Here is a 14767-nt window from a genome sequence, read left to right as displayed (position 1 = left end):
TCTTGCTTCCCACTGCTCCGGAGAGAATAGGCTACTAAGCACGGTATAGCAAGGACCCCTCCAGCCCTTGCTCGTGCTCTCTCCAGCTTCAATGCTGGCAGGACTTAGGCCCTGTTTTCTAGTCACATCCTATATGCAGTTCTTCCTGGAACCAGGCTCTGCTTCATTCTGGGATCCCTTTCTGCTTCCACCTGACAAATCCTCATCTTTTAAAAGACAGATTGTCACTTTCTCTCCCTTTCCTGCCTCTCTGTATATAATACTTTTCTACAGAGCCCCCCAGTACTTCCTTGTACTTATCTCCTCCCACTAGGTTATATGAGCAAGGCTTATTCATCTTTGTATCCCTAAAGCCTAGCCCAGTCCAGGGCACATAATAGGTGCTTAGTAAAGAATGGTGAGTGGCTTGAAGGCAGAGACGGTATCTTTTTTTATCTTGTTGTATTATATCCAGTATAATGGCTAGTAATTAGTTGGCATTTAATTGGTGAATTGGATTGGTTCATTAATCTTGATGAATTACAGAGAATGGACTTTGCTAAGAGGAAACTGAAGAGATTAATTTTGTTTTTTTTTAAAGATTTTATTTATTTCTTCATGAGAGACAGAGAGAGAGAGGCAGAGACATAGGCAGAGGAGGCTCCCTGTGGGGAGCCTGATGCAGCACTTGAACCCAGGGGCCCTAGGATCATGACCTGAGCCAAAGGCAGATAGTCAACCACTGAGCCACCCAGGTGTCCCAAAATTGAAGAGATTTTAACAGCACCTACCTGTTTTAAGTGAGTGGAAGCTGCTGGGACAAATTACATCAACTATATTAATCATCTATCCATGGTACGGAGAGAGAAAACTTAGAATTGCAGCTTTTAAGAAACCATGGAGAAGAGGAAGGCAATGACTTCTTGAGGGCTTTACCATATGCCAGGCATTGTGCTAAGTGTCTTATATGTACAGTTCCAGATGTGCTAGGAAGCCTGGAGTTGGCAAATGTGGCTTCTATCCATAGATTCTAGTGTGAATGCTGGGGCCAGTCCACCTGCTAGCCCTGAAAATTGCTTTTATTCCCCTCTGTGTGGTTGTCTTTCCCTACATATTCCCTACACTGTTTGTGTGTGGCAGATTACAATTTAACAAATTAAAGAAAAGGTGTAGCCTTTTGAGAATAGAATGAACTGCTTAGGAAGAAGTTTCTTCCACTGCCAGGGATGTTCAAACACAGGCTTGGCTGACTTTTTTTTTTTAATTTTTATTATTATTATTATTTTTTATTTATGATAGTCACAGAGAGAGAGAGGCAGAGACATAGGCAGAGGGAGAAGCAGGCTCCATGCACCGGGAGCCCGATGTGGGACTCGATCCCGGGTCTCCAGGATCGTGCCCTGGGCCAAAGGCAGGCGCCAAACCGCTGCGCCACCCAGGGATCCCTCCTTGGCTGACTTCTTGATGGGAAATGATGCATTTGATCGATTATTAATCTATTTGATTTAAAGTTCTTTCCCCTGCCAAGATCAGATGAGGGGAAAATACAGTGATGGGCCTAAGACAGGATCAGCAAACTTTAAAAAAACATATTAAACTCTTTCTGGTGTATTCTGGGCAGTAGGGATAGAGGGGCATTTCAGTAGAACAATCTGCAATGTATCCAACTGCAAAGAATGCATCAGGCACCTCTTTTATTTTTATTTGAGGTGGGGGAGAGAAAGAGAGAGAGGGAGAGAGAGAGAGAAAGGGCGAGCGCAGGAGCAGGGGGGAAGGGCAGAGGGAGATGCAGATGCCCCGCCAGGCAGGGAGCCCAATACAGGGCTCAACCTCAGGACCCCGGGATCATGACCTGAGCCAAAGGCAGACGCTAAACCAACTGAGCCACCTAGGCACCTCCTTTATTTTTCCTTCCAATCTCCTCAGATTTTCTGAGAAAGGCTCTTCTTCTGGGTCATTGTCTCTTCATGGTGCTCTCAATATAGGACTCCAGCAGGAAGATGGTTTCATCCACCTGGATCTCACTGGCATCCAACCTGAGTGAAAAAGTGAAAGCATTTGCTCAGATTGAGCATTCATTAGCATATATAAGGTTAGAGGCCATAGAGAATGGCATTGAGAGCATTACTTGGTTTGAAATGGAGAGATGGTTTGAAAGGGGAGGTGATGGCAAAGGTCTGGGAAAGAAGTGATGAGGGCCTGCATGAGGACCAAGATAAAAGGCCAGATTTGAGACACATTATTCAAGTTAAATCCATAAACTTGGTGAATAAGAGTGTGTGAGCAGGCAGTAGAAGCTGAAATGCTTTCAGAGTTTTTAAGCTTAAGAAAATAGATGGATTAAATTCTGCCAATTGAGCCGGGAAAGAAGAGAGTGAGTTTAGGTTTGCTTGGGTGAACTTGGAGGGGTGGCTGGGTATGGAGGTGGACTTGTCTGGAAGGTGTTTTGAAACATAGGTTTGAGATTCATGATGCTGACTTGTTGACGTTGCGCTTCAGGGTTTCTAGCTGCTGGCGTTCGGGGACTGTGATCATCTCCTCTATTTCTTGGAGCTGTGCATCCTCTGCACCTGTAGCCTGCATAGATGCAATGATGGCTTCTACCCTCTGAGACTTTTCTAGTAGACGCCTGTCAGACAAACACAACTCTGAGGTATGTCCCCTAGCTCTGGAGATTCTTGTACCCATCAGCCCTAAGGCATAACTCCCTCTTCTTCCACATTCCTGATCAAAGTGGATATTGCCACCATCCAAGAACAGTCTTTACAAGTTTAACTAGAAATACGACTTCACTCCAGAAACTTTTACTGCCTTTTTAAATAAATTTAACTGCAAAATTATTTCACTGGGGGTACATCAGAACAGTTTAGACTAATGTACAATTTAGGTCAACCTAAGCCAATAATTCAATGCAACTAGACTGGTTATTGTCTCTATTGTTTTCTATTTCCATATGAAATTTCCCTTAAGACTTTGACCTTGAAAAATGTAATTACTCAACTGAAAATGCTACTCACTTGTTCTCTTTGGTTTCAAATTGTCTCCTTTCTATCAAGTTGGCTATGCTCTGAGGGAAGAGAAGACAAGAAATGCACATGGTTCTATTTAAGTAGCTCTTGTACCGGCTAACTGGGGCATTAGAGTTAGACTCTTCTGTGTGGAGGAAATGGGGAGAAGGTCCAAAGAAATTACCTTGTAGCACCTGTGCAGCAACATTCGGGCAGCTGATAGGATGTTCACAGTATATAAATAGAAGGTCCTGGATGGGGCATGGTCTGGGGTTTTGGGAATTTCCTATTTGTCCACAGAAAGAAAAAGAGAAATCACACTGTTCTTCAAAAAATGGCAAGGTAAACACTTGTTCCATCCAGAGCAACTCAACCTTTCCTCTTCCCCAGTCATTCAGCATCTGTGTTTATAGCAAAATCAGCCACATGCAGAGCTTTTTCTACTTGACTGTCAGCATCCTCAGTGGGGAGGAAGGAGAAGGCAATTAACATTTACTGAGCAACCTTTTTTTTTTTTTTTAAGATTTTATTTGTTTATTCATGAGAAACACACACACACACACACACACACATACACACACACACAGAGAGAGAGAGAGAGAGAGAGAGAGAGAGAGAGAGAGAGAGGCAGAGACACAGGCAGGGGGAGAAGCAGGCTCCATGCTTTGAAGCCCGACATGGGACTCAATCCTGGGTCTCCAGGATCATGCCCTGGGCCGAAGGAAGCGCTAAACCGCTGAGCCACCCAGGCTGCTCTTACTGAGCAACTCTTATGTGCCATGTAGATTGTATTTGATCTTTAGGACAAACTATTATTTTTATTACCACCACCCATCACCATTGTATTGATAAGAAAAAATGACGGTAGATAATTTGCTCAGTGTAACTGGGTCAGCAGCAGAACTGTGATTCTGTCTCCCAAATCCATTCTGTCTATTTCCTCATAGGGCATACTACCTGGCTTTGCGGACCCAATAGATGATGTTGGCAGATTTAATCTATATAATAGATTTAACACCTGGGGAAAGGACAAATCACAAGGAGTAGGAGCTAAGGAAAAAGGGAATTCTGGGGTGATTTCTTGAGGTGCCTCTATTTAACTAAGGCCACTTAAAGCTTCCCTATTCTAGGGGGATCCCTGGGTGGCGCAGCGGTTTGGCGCCTGCCTTTGGCCCAGGGCGCGATCCTGGAGACCTGGGATCGAATCCCACATCGGGCTTCCGGTGCATGGAGCCTGCTTCTCCCCCTCTGCCTATGTCTCTGCCTCTCTCTCTCTCTCTCTCTGTGACTATCATAAATAAATAAAAATTAAAAAAAAAAAAAAAAAGGCTTCCCTATTCTCTTCAAGTGCTTGCTAGGTCTCTGTTAATCTTTTTTTCTGTCTTAGAGCTGAAGTGAGAGTTTGTTTGAGGTTCAGGAGGTTTGCCTCAGAAGTTTCTTTCACCCTTGACCAGCTCCACTGGTTGGTGATTGTTATGCTACTGGTTACCTGGAGTGATATGAAATTTCCTGAGAGCATCTTATAAAGCATATCCTTTGCCTCCTTTGCTGGAATCATTGCAAAGTCTTCTACCTGCTTCTGCTCCAGGTGTTTCTTTTGCAAAACTAGACGGAATATTCTGGCACAACGAGACCCAAACCTGGAAAGGAATAAAGAAAGCAAATGGCATGACATAGATTAGTTTTAGCTCCTAGTCACAGATGGCAGTTGCTCTGTTTCCATGTATGGAGCCAGGACCAGAGAGAAGAACAGTGGTCAGAGATTTCTTTCACAACTCCACAGATTAATGATGGTACTGCTAATCATAAAAGAGTCACCAACTGCTGACTCATTTGAGTACCCGAGTTCCTGCATTTATAAGTAAAGGCTTTAGGAAGGCTGGTTAATTGGCACCATTGGGAGTTAAGTAGTAGAGCAGTAGTGGATGGGATCTGTAGCAGTCCAGTGGAAAAACGGGCAAGATGCACCAAGATGTATCTACATGGGGTGCTTACATAATGATTAAATTGCTTATCCAAATGAAGTGTGGAAAAATGGCCCCAACCCTGAGCAGGGTGACACTCTTACCTCTCCTGCACGACAGACTCCAGAGTGGCTGTGGCTAGGGATCCTAGAGCTTTATGCAGGTCTTCATGTAGAGGGTTATGGTCAGTAATGTTTTGGTTTGGTCACTGTGATCTTAGTTTTATTCCTAAAACAGGGTTTTGCTTAACTAAAATTCGGTTAATTCAAAGTCCTTTTTACTTCTTTATCATCAATGTATGAGTTCAATTTTCTGACTTACTTAGTATACTAAATATTATCCAATCTTTTATTTCATAAGTCACCATTCTTCTTCTTAGTTCAGGCTGCCTGACTATAAGGAAATAACTGGTAAGGATACTGATGACATACATTCCTCCACCACTGTCGCCAGACTTTCCAACAAACTCTAGCTATTGGAAAAAACACAGAGAGAGAGAAAGAGAGAGAGTTAACTGGATGGCAAGTCCAGTGATTCTGTTTCCAAAGGAGCAAATATGGCCAAAAGTCTGTAGCAGATAGCCTTCCTATCAGCTGATGGTAGAGAAACTGTCTGAGCTGGGCTAGGTAGAAAATGAGGCTACAGAAGGATACCAGGTTTCAGTGGCAGAAATAAATTGTAAACACAGCAGGAAAAAAAGGAATACAAAACAAAACAAAAAAAACAAAACCCCAAAAAGGAAGCAAAACACTTACTGGATCATCTGCCAGTAGAGTGAGATACTGATCAAGAACTTGTTTAGAGATGTTATAGCCAACAGGCAGAGATCTGAAGATCTATGGAGCAAAAAGAGAAGGTAAAAATGGGCTTGGGAACTTAGAATTGCTGACTTTGTTGAAATATAGATGTTTAATACATAAATACATAGTAGCATTGTTTGTAAGAGTAAAAAAACTAGAAACAATCCAAATGTACAATAATAAGGAATTGATTAAAATAAAGTACAACATGGCTACTAAGTGGAACATGATGCTGTCATAAAAAATAAGATCTATATATGCTGACATGAAAAAGGTGGCTTAGATACACTGTTGTATGAAAAAGGCAATTTTAGGGGTGCCTGGGTGGCTCAGTGGTTGAGCATCTGCCTTCAGCTCAGGTCATGATCCCAGGGTTCTGAGAGCAAGTCCTGCACTGGGCTCCCAGTGGGAAGCCCATGGGAAGCCCTCTCTCATGAATAAATAAATAAAATCTCTCTCTTAAAAAACAAAAAAAAAACACACACACACACACACACAAAAACAACTTTAGAACAGTATGTAGAATTCTTTTTTTTTTTTTTGCTGAAAAAAATACATATATCTATTTAAATGTGAGACTATACATAAAAAAAAGGTCTGAATAAAGTTAGGTATCAAACTATTAACAAGAATCCCTGTGGCTGGGATCACATGAAACTATATACATATTTATTTATTAAACTTTTTTTTTTAAGATTTTATTTATTTATTCATGAGAGACACAGAGAGATAGAGAGGCAGAGACACAGGCAGAGGGAGAAGCAGGCTCCATGTAGGGAGCCCGATGTGGGACTCGATCCCGGGACTCCAGGATCACTCCCTGAGCAGAAGGCAGATGCTTAACTGCTGAGCCACCCAGGTGTCCTAACTATATATATATATATTTAAACTGAGGTATGTTACATATAATAACAAGCCCAGATTTTAGAGGTTCAGTTTGATGAGTGTTGACAATTATGTATATCCCTGTAACTACCACCCACAATAAGATATAGAACTTGAACGCCATTTCTAAAAATATAGGGGGCTACAACTTGAAAAAATTATACATTTCTATTGTTTGAATAGAAGTCACATAATTACTGTATTGAAAGAAAAAAAACCTGAAATTTTTGTTATAAGTTTAAAATTTTAAAAATAATATGAACTGAAAATATAACTATAATATGGATAAATATAATTATGAAATAGAATATAAATAAAATGTATTTGGTACATTAAATATTTATATTTTAAGAAACAGATATACTAAAAACAAATTTAAGATACATAAAACTAGTATACTGAACAAAAGCAATACAAGAAGCCAAATGATGTTCTGAGTACCAACAAAGGTTCTCAGATTCCAGATAGTGGATTCTTAGAACAACTGGGAATAGCTGTACTTTGGCTAGGAGAATGGTTTAGGTTTTTTAAGGATGGATCCCCAGAGACCAATATTTCAGTACCTAACACTTGAAGAGAATCCCTGTCCCACCTCAAACAATAAAAACTCTTTCAAAGGCTCAGATCTCAACCTAATCCCAGGCTCTGTGTATAAGAATCATCACATCCGCAGTCTGTTAGAAAAGTAGTACAAGAACATGAAGATCACCTCATTGGAAGACAACGGCTGGGTGAAGGGGGCAGTAGAGGGAGTAGTAATCTCACTCATCCGAAGCATAGTCCGCACGATCTCACTGCTGGTCTGGGTTTGAAAAGTGAACTACAATTCAGAATTCACTCCACTGTGCTGACTCTGGCTATATGCCAATGGCTACATCTGGCAAATAAGTGAATGCTCCTGATTTGGGACACCGTCCCACCCACTTAGATACCACCTGGTCCATCCTGTTGGCAACTGCACTGACAATGGCTTGGTCACGGAAGTGCTGATGGAATCTGTCAAGGTTGGCCTGCCAATAAATCCCATCATCTGGAATGGGCTGAGGAGGAGAAAAGGATTAGAGAGAAACATTTAGATACCGTGAATATGGGGAAGAGTTTTCTGGCGAGGAGCTTGGATTTAACTGTTCACTATTTTTTTTCCTATTCAGTAGCAACCACGTGGGGTGGAAAAAAAAAAATCATTCAATCATGTGGATCAGGGCCTTGATGACACAAATTTACAATACCCAATTCAGATTCTCTAAACTCACCTCTATTTATTTATTCATTCATTCATTCATTCATTCATTCATTCATGAGAGACACAGAGAGAGAGGCAGAGACGTAGACAGAGGGAGAAGCAGGCTCCATGCAGGGAGCCTGATGCAGGACTCAATCCCAGAACTCCAGAATCATGCCCTGAGCCAAAGGCAGCCGCTCAACCACTGAGCCACCCAGGCATCCCTTAAACTCACCTCTGAATTTACCTAATCTTTCTCTATCTGAACTCTTCTCCAGTATCCTTAAATTTTCTATTTACCCCTCTCTTCCCACTCTCAGCACATGACCTTGCCTCTTATTTCAGAGAGAAAACAGAAGGCCCTTTTTTGGCATAAGATCTGACCTCTGTTTAATGATGAAGCCTCAGAAAGGAGAAAGTAATGGAGTTTACACTTTGTTAGTTCATTCTTGGTCAATATTGAATGAAGTTCATAATCCTACTAATCCTACTACTTTTTTTTTTTTATAAATCTTTTTTTTTAAATGTTTATTTATTTATTTATGATAGTCACACACAGAGAGAGAGAGAGAGAGAAAGAGAGAGAGAGGCAGAGACATAGGCAGAGGGAAAAGCAGGCTCCATGCACCCGGAGCCCGACGTGGGATTGGATCCCGGGTCTCCAGGATCACGCCGTGGGCCAAAGGCAGGTGCTAAACCGCTGTGCTACCCAGGGATCCCTAATCCTACTACTTCTCAATCAAGGACCTTGTAAATCTCTTGGGGCCTGTTACCTTTGTTATCTTTCTGCCTTGCCTTAGGGTGAGGACCCCTAAGCCCCATTACCTCTTTGTTATCTGTGTTGTGTTTTGGTCTCTTGGCCTTGGGCTCCCCAGCAGCATCTTCATCAGATGATCTTCTCCTTTTACCTTTCCCTGATAAATAAAACAGGCAAACAGTTATGCTACATCTCATATGAAGACAGGAAATCACTGAATCTGAGAGCAGGTTTCCCTCTATCCCAAGACATCTCCAGCTGCCTCTAGGTTAAAGTGGCTGGGGAGGCTGAGGAGCTCCAAGAAATTCGAAATAATGATGAAGTCATTTGAAGCTCAACATATTCAAAAAAGAAAGTTCTAATCTTTCTACCTCAAACTGTTCCTGTTCCAAACGCTTCCTTTCAGTGAGTAGGACCATTCATCCTCCCCCCACATGCAAGTCAGACACACAAATGTCATTTAGTACTTCTGTCTCCTTTACCCTTTCTGTATCTAATTTTTCACTGGGTTTGTCTACATTTTACCTTTGCCCTATCCTATCTACAAGCAGGAAAATCTTTTAAAAATGCAAATTAGATCATGTCACTTCCTTTAAATCCTTTAGTAGTTTTCCTTTGCTCTTAGGATAAAGAACAGATGCTGTCTGTATAACGTCTTGTATGATCTAGCCCCTATCTTTCTATCCTCATCTCATGGCTCTCTTTGCTCACCATGCCTTAATTACACTGACCCATCTTTTACTTCCTCAAATATCCTATTTTTTTCTCATTGTACACTATTCCTTTTGTAAAAATATTTATCCTCTGTACTCCTTCATACATTACCTCACTGGTTAGTTCCTGCTTCTGTTTCAAATCTTAGCTCAACTGCTACTTTCTCAGAGAAGCGTGTGCTCTAAATCCTGAAAAATTTGGTTCCCTGTTACATATTTTCATAACATCTCATACTTTTCATTCATAGTACTAATCAGTTTCTTAGTTATACATCTATCTGATTATTTGAGTAATGTAACTCAAGTCTTTTTTATATTAGTCTTAAGCCCCAAAAGGTCAGGGACTTGTTTTTTCATTTTACACCACAGTATCTGGCATAGAGTAAATATTTGGTAACTGCTTGATCGATTCATTCACTAATTTAACAATCTTTGAAGAAGAATCCACAACCAGGGCAAATCATAGTTTCAGGGGTCAAAATTCCTTACCGATCAAGCTCAGTTTTGGAACCAGGTACATGTCCTTTTCACTGATCACAAGAATGGGGGCAGGTGGCAGTGGCCCTGGGTCTGAATTCTCAGTGGCAGGCACCCAGGGGCAACGCTGTACAAAGTGTGTGTCTGCTAGTCGCACAAATGTGTTTGATACCTCAGCATAGTCCATGGTCTTGCCATCTGTACAACAGGATGAAAGTGGCAGATGAGATTGCCTAAGTTAGCTGAAGTTCCAGTCCTGCAGCCAGCCAATCTACGCTTTTGCTAACAGCTATGAGTACAGTACTAACCCTCCATAGTCTCTGTGAGCCGGTCTGCCACTTTCTTCACAACAGCTGACATTGTCATTTTGCCATTCAATAGCAGCTCCTCAACAATGAGTTCTCCGGTGTCACTGTACAGTGTTTTGGCAGTATAGATGTACCGGGGATACCTAAGCATTCGCAATACGCGGCTGCACTGGGCTTCATACTCCACTACACCACGTTTGTGCACTTGATATATCACCAGGTTATGTTGGATAAGCACACAGAGGGCTTTTTTTACCTAGATAGGACGCAAAAGAAAGAAAGAAAAGATCTGAAGTCATAGCTCATTTTTGTTGCCAATTTTTGTCTAATAATTTACTAAGAGCTGGCTAAGGATCTCTGTGCTTCTTCCCTCCCTCCATTTGGATAAGCTATTGAGAATCACATGTCAAGGGGCACCTGGTGGCTCAGAGATTGAGCGTCTGCCTTTGGCTGGGGTTGTGATCCCTGGGTCTTGGTATTGAGTCCCTTATGGGGCCCCCTGCTCAGCGGGGAGCCTGCTTCTCCGTCTCCCACTCCCCCTGCTTGTGCTTTCTGTCAAATAAATAAAATCTTAAAAAAAAAAAAAAAAGAATCACATGTGAATGGAAGAAAACAGTAAGATTCCTCCCTCTGACACTCATTTCCTCTGATCATTCAAAGTATAATGTGGGGCACCTGGGTGGTTCAGTTGGTTAAGCATCTGACTCTTGATTTCAGCTCAGGTCATGATCTCAGGGTTTTGACATAGAGCCCCTACATCAAGACAAAGGCTGAGGGTGGAGCCTGCTTCAGATTCTTTCTCACCCTAGCCGGAATATGTGTGTGTGTGCACAGCTTCTCTCTAAAAACAAAACAAAAAAACCTTTCGAAGTACAATGTACTTCCCCTCCGTTATTCTTATTCCTTAAAGGTAGCACTGAGATTAATAGACTTATTATGAATAAGCAAGGTGTAGCATATTAGGAGCAAAGATTTGCCTAAGAAGCCATGATGAACCAGGAATACCTTGAGAGCAGAACCTTGAGGCCTACATCTTATCCCCCCCTCATTCCCCAAATAACACTGTTCTGATCCTAGGGCAGACTTTCTCTCTTTTTTTGTTTTGTGGGGTGGGGAGGAATAATATTTAAAGGTAGATAAAGAATGAAAGCAAATTAATGCCGTCCACACATACCTGATCCAGTGATGTTCCTGTGTCATGGGCAATTACTCTTAGTGGCTGGCTGCCAGTCCTGATTAGGTGGACTCCAATTTTTTCTACAATCTCTCCAAAATGCTCTTGTAGCAACAAAGAGCAAAGTTTAATTTCTGCTTGAGTCATTGTACTGAGAAGTCTCAGAGCTAGAGGGAAAAAAGGCCATATGATGGATAGTTTTCCTCTTTTGTTGGAAGTAGTGCAAATTCGTGTACTTTCTAGATGGCAATTTTAACAGTATATCTTTAAAAAATTTCATTTTAGATACTGTCTCAAGAAAATAAAAGTCACTGTAATTTCCCTTATTATACTGATATGCTGGAAACAACTGAATGTCTAACAATAGGAATTAACTCAATAAATGATGGCATACCCATACATTGGAATACTAGCCACCATTTAAAACAAAGTATAATACATATGAACATAGAAAATTGTTCCTTAAGTGAAAGAAGCAGGTCACAAAGCAAAACGTAGAGGACAATTAAATCATAATGAAAAACAAACAAACAAAACCGCAAGAAAAATGCATAGAAAAAAAGACTGGAAGACTATATGTCAAATTTACTTTAATGGGATTATGAGTGATTCTAATTTTCTTTAAAAGTTGGGTGTAGATGATTTTGCGATGTCACGGACTTTAGATTCAATACTCCATTGCTTGGAAGAATTAAGGCCACTGTTCACGGCCGTTGGGAATGAACAGGTAGTGTCACCTCAGTCCATAAAGGAAATGACAACTTAGAAGAAGAAAAGGAGGCAAAGGAAAGCTTCTCAACTGGGTGTTTCAAACAGGAGATGAAGTATGTTGTCTGAAAGGCAGTATTTAATTCTGAAATTTCTACTCCTTGAGAAAGTAAACATACACAGAAACAGACACAGCTGACCCTAAAGTATAATTACTTATTATCCCAAGGGCTACCAAGCATCGAGTTGTTCAGTTAGTCTCCCAAATCCCCAGAGGCCAAGTCTCCGCCTCTCAGCTCTATATTCCCATCCGCATGTGCTTGGGGAAGCATCCCGGACCCTGTCCCATCCTGCAACAGGACTTCCAGGGAGCCTACTTAGCTCCCGGCTCTTCACTCCCTTCACGCAGGTCCCCGTTCCAGACTCGGTCCCCTGGTCCACAGACAGGGCCGCTTCGTCAGGGGAGCATTTCCCACTAACCTCGGGGTCAACGCAATCTAACAATGCGGCTTCTTGCGGGTCCCACCGGCCGCCGGGGCAGAGGGGGAGCCCACGGCCCTCCCTCGCAGGCGGACGGGCAGCCAGGAGGAGGGAAAGGGGAACCACGCGTGCCGCTCTACCCCGGAGTTTCGGTGGTTTCCGGTGACGCTCTTTCTTTCCTCTCGCTGGAAAGCTGGAGGACCGGCGAGCCGCTGTCTGAGGAGCCGGCGGGCAGGCTGCGGCGGGCGGACTCTCCTTCCTGCGCCTCTTTGGTGCCGGGAGGCGGGCCGCGGGGTCGCCGTCCGCGCCGCCGGCTCTCTGGGCCCGGCCGACTCACGTGACCGACGCGGCCTCCGGCGGCCCGCCGCACTTAGGAAGCGGCGGCGGCCGAGGCGACGACCGCAGCCCGGAGGTAGCGGCCTGGCGGGGGACGGGCCGCTGCCCTCTCGGACGGCCGCGGCGGAAGAGAAAGATGGCGGAGGCCTCCGCGGCTGGCGCGGGCGCAGGCGCCGCTGTCGCCGCGCACCGGTTTTTCTGCCACTTTTGCAAGGGCGAGGTCAGCCCCAAACTACCGGTAAGAGCCCCGTGGCCCCTGCGCTTGGGCATCCGCGGGGATCCTTCGCCCCGCAGTCCCCGAAGGGGTCTTCAACGCCCCGCACAGCCCGGATTTTTCTGACACCAGCCTTCCAAATGCCCGCTGCCCGCTGTTTTCTGGTCTCCGGCCCCAAATCCTGGGCGTCCCGGCCCTGGCTCCAGAGCTCCCGCCCAGCCCTTTTCCCCTTCGGATGTTCCACCTGCCCCTCGCTCCCACCCGGCCCTTCACCTGCGTCGCTTCATCTTTTTTTCCTCTCGCAGCAAGTTCTGACAACTCTCCCCTTAGTTTTCTTTCACTCTTTCTTACCTTGTCTCTATCCCACAATGACCTCTCTTTCCCCCCTCTCGATATCTTCTGCACTTCTCACCTTCCTCTACGGCCTTTTTCACTTTTAATCGGACACCCCCGCCCCCCAATCCCCAGGGGAGCCAAATAGCGGATTGCTGAGGGTTGTCCCTGTTCGCTTGTCTCTAGGGAAGGAAGGAAGAAAGCGCGGAGAGAGAGAGGGTTGGAAGGTAACTGTGGGGAGGTGAGGATTTTGCTCCTCAGTGGTTTCCAGGGTTCTTGTGAAAGTGAAAACAAGTGTGCTAATGACTTGCAGACTGCCTTGTCCGTCCTATCACTATTGAAGGAAATGGCTTTAGGAAGAAGTCAGGACATGTTGTCCTGCTGCCCGTGTTTTAGCATCACCTCCCTTCCCCGCCCCGTTCCCCGATTCTGTCTCTTCACTTAATAAAAAGACCCATGATAGAATGCTGGGGACTGGCTCCTCTGACATAAGATTGGTTTTCACCAGTTTCTGCCAGATTGTCTGTTAGCCCCTGGAGAGTGGTGCAATCGTTGTGAAGAATGTGCTTCTACAGCAGGCTAGCCAGCTACAACCCTCCAAACCCAGCTCTTGTGTGTTGGGTTATAAGCTACTACAGGGAGACCCACAAGAGTGAATGTAGACTCTACCCTTGGCCAGCCATCTTTAGAATTAGTTATGGTTGTTCTTTTTCTTGGAACTATCCAGCCTCAGCCTTAAGACAGGGGGGCTATATAACAACCCACCTCTGTATTTACTGTGTCTCAGATACAGCCTGTGAGAAATCCTACTAAATGTGTCTGCATGCATGTCTTAGTTTTTAATTTTTTTTTAATTTTTATTTGTTTATGATAGTCACAGAGAGAGAGAGAGAGAGAGGCAGAGACATAGGCAGAGGGAGAAGCAGGCTCCATGCACCGGGAGCCCGACGTGGGACTCGATCCTGGGTCTCCAGGATCGCGCCCTGGGCCAAAGGCAGGCGCCAAACCGCTGCGCCACCCAGGGATCCCTGTCTTAGTTTCTAGAAACACAAATGGAGTCTAGTGAATACATGCCTCAATGGTATTTTAGCTTCTTCACCAAAAGTTGTGCTTTTTCATGCTTTTAGGGCATTTTCTTTCCATTTGCCCCACCCCATCCAGGGTCATAGTTTCATCTATGTGCTATGTTACTTTTGCCTGCTGGTTCAGCTCTGTGTGTGTGCAGGTTTTTTTGCCATGTTTCAGTGCTAAGAAGAGCAGGTGCCTTGGTGTCTTGTTTTTTGTTTTTTTGTTTGTTTGTTTTTGTTTTTTCTTTTGCTAGTGGACAGTAGAGCCTCCAGAACTCTCTTTAACCACAGAGAGGAGGGTCTTGAATTCAGCCAGTACTTGTGTAACTAGTGACATGCTGA

The 14767-nt window shown here is 43.8% G+C and overlaps 2 protein-coding genes across 6 annotated transcripts in view; one reads left to right on the top strand and one right to left on the bottom strand.

Moving 5' to 3' along the window:
* Positions 1-1656: 1656 nt before the first annotated feature.
* POLR3C (RNA polymerase III subunit C) lies at positions 1657-13506 on the bottom strand. Of its 4 annotated transcripts, none has more exons than XM_025453249.3 (15): positions 13377-13502; positions 11288-11454; positions 10114-10369; positions 9818-10003; positions 8684-8772; positions 7572-7676; positions 7346-7438; positions 5707-5787; positions 5372-5423; positions 5056-5116; positions 4477-4627; positions 3172-3273; positions 2997-3046; positions 2459-2608; positions 1657-2015 (listed from the first exon to the last, which is right to left on the bottom strand). In XM_025453249.3, exons 2-15 carry the CDS (start codon positions 11432-11434, stop codon positions 1934-1936), a joined length of 1605 nt encoding a protein of 534 aa, XP_025309034.1. In that variant the 5' UTR covers positions 11435-11454; positions 13377-13502; the 3' UTR covers positions 1657-1933. The 4 variants fall into 4 exon arrangements, with proteins under 4 accessions (XP_025309034.1, XP_025309032.1, XP_048951574.1 ...); XM_025453247.2 differs by lacking the exon at positions 13377-13502 and adding an exon at positions 12476-12616; XM_049095617.1 differs by lacking the exon at positions 7346-7438 and having other exon boundaries at positions 13377-13505.
* The window catches only part of RNF115 (ring finger protein 115), a 70526-nt gene continuing 68422 nt past the window's right edge, over positions 12664-14767 (top strand). Inside the window, exon 1 of one of the 2 annotated variants that reach the window (XM_025453255.3) lies at positions 12664-13049. In XM_025453255.3, coding sequence (XP_025309040.1) covers positions 12948-13049 — 102 coding nt within the window. In that variant the 5' untranslated portion in view covers positions 12664-12947. The remainder of the gene's footprint in view (positions 13050-14767) is intronic. The other variant, XM_025453256.3, reaches the window with a different exon arrangement.

The sequence above is a fragment of the Canis lupus genome, chromosome 17, assembly GCF_003254725.2.
Source record: "Canis lupus dingo isolate Sandy chromosome 17, ASM325472v2, whole genome shotgun sequence".
In the NCBI taxonomy this organism is placed as follows: Eukaryota; Metazoa; Chordata; class Mammalia; order Carnivora; family Canidae; genus Canis; species Canis lupus.
Note: the sequence above shows the minus strand (reverse complement) of the source record. Positions and strands in the feature narration are given on the sequence as shown.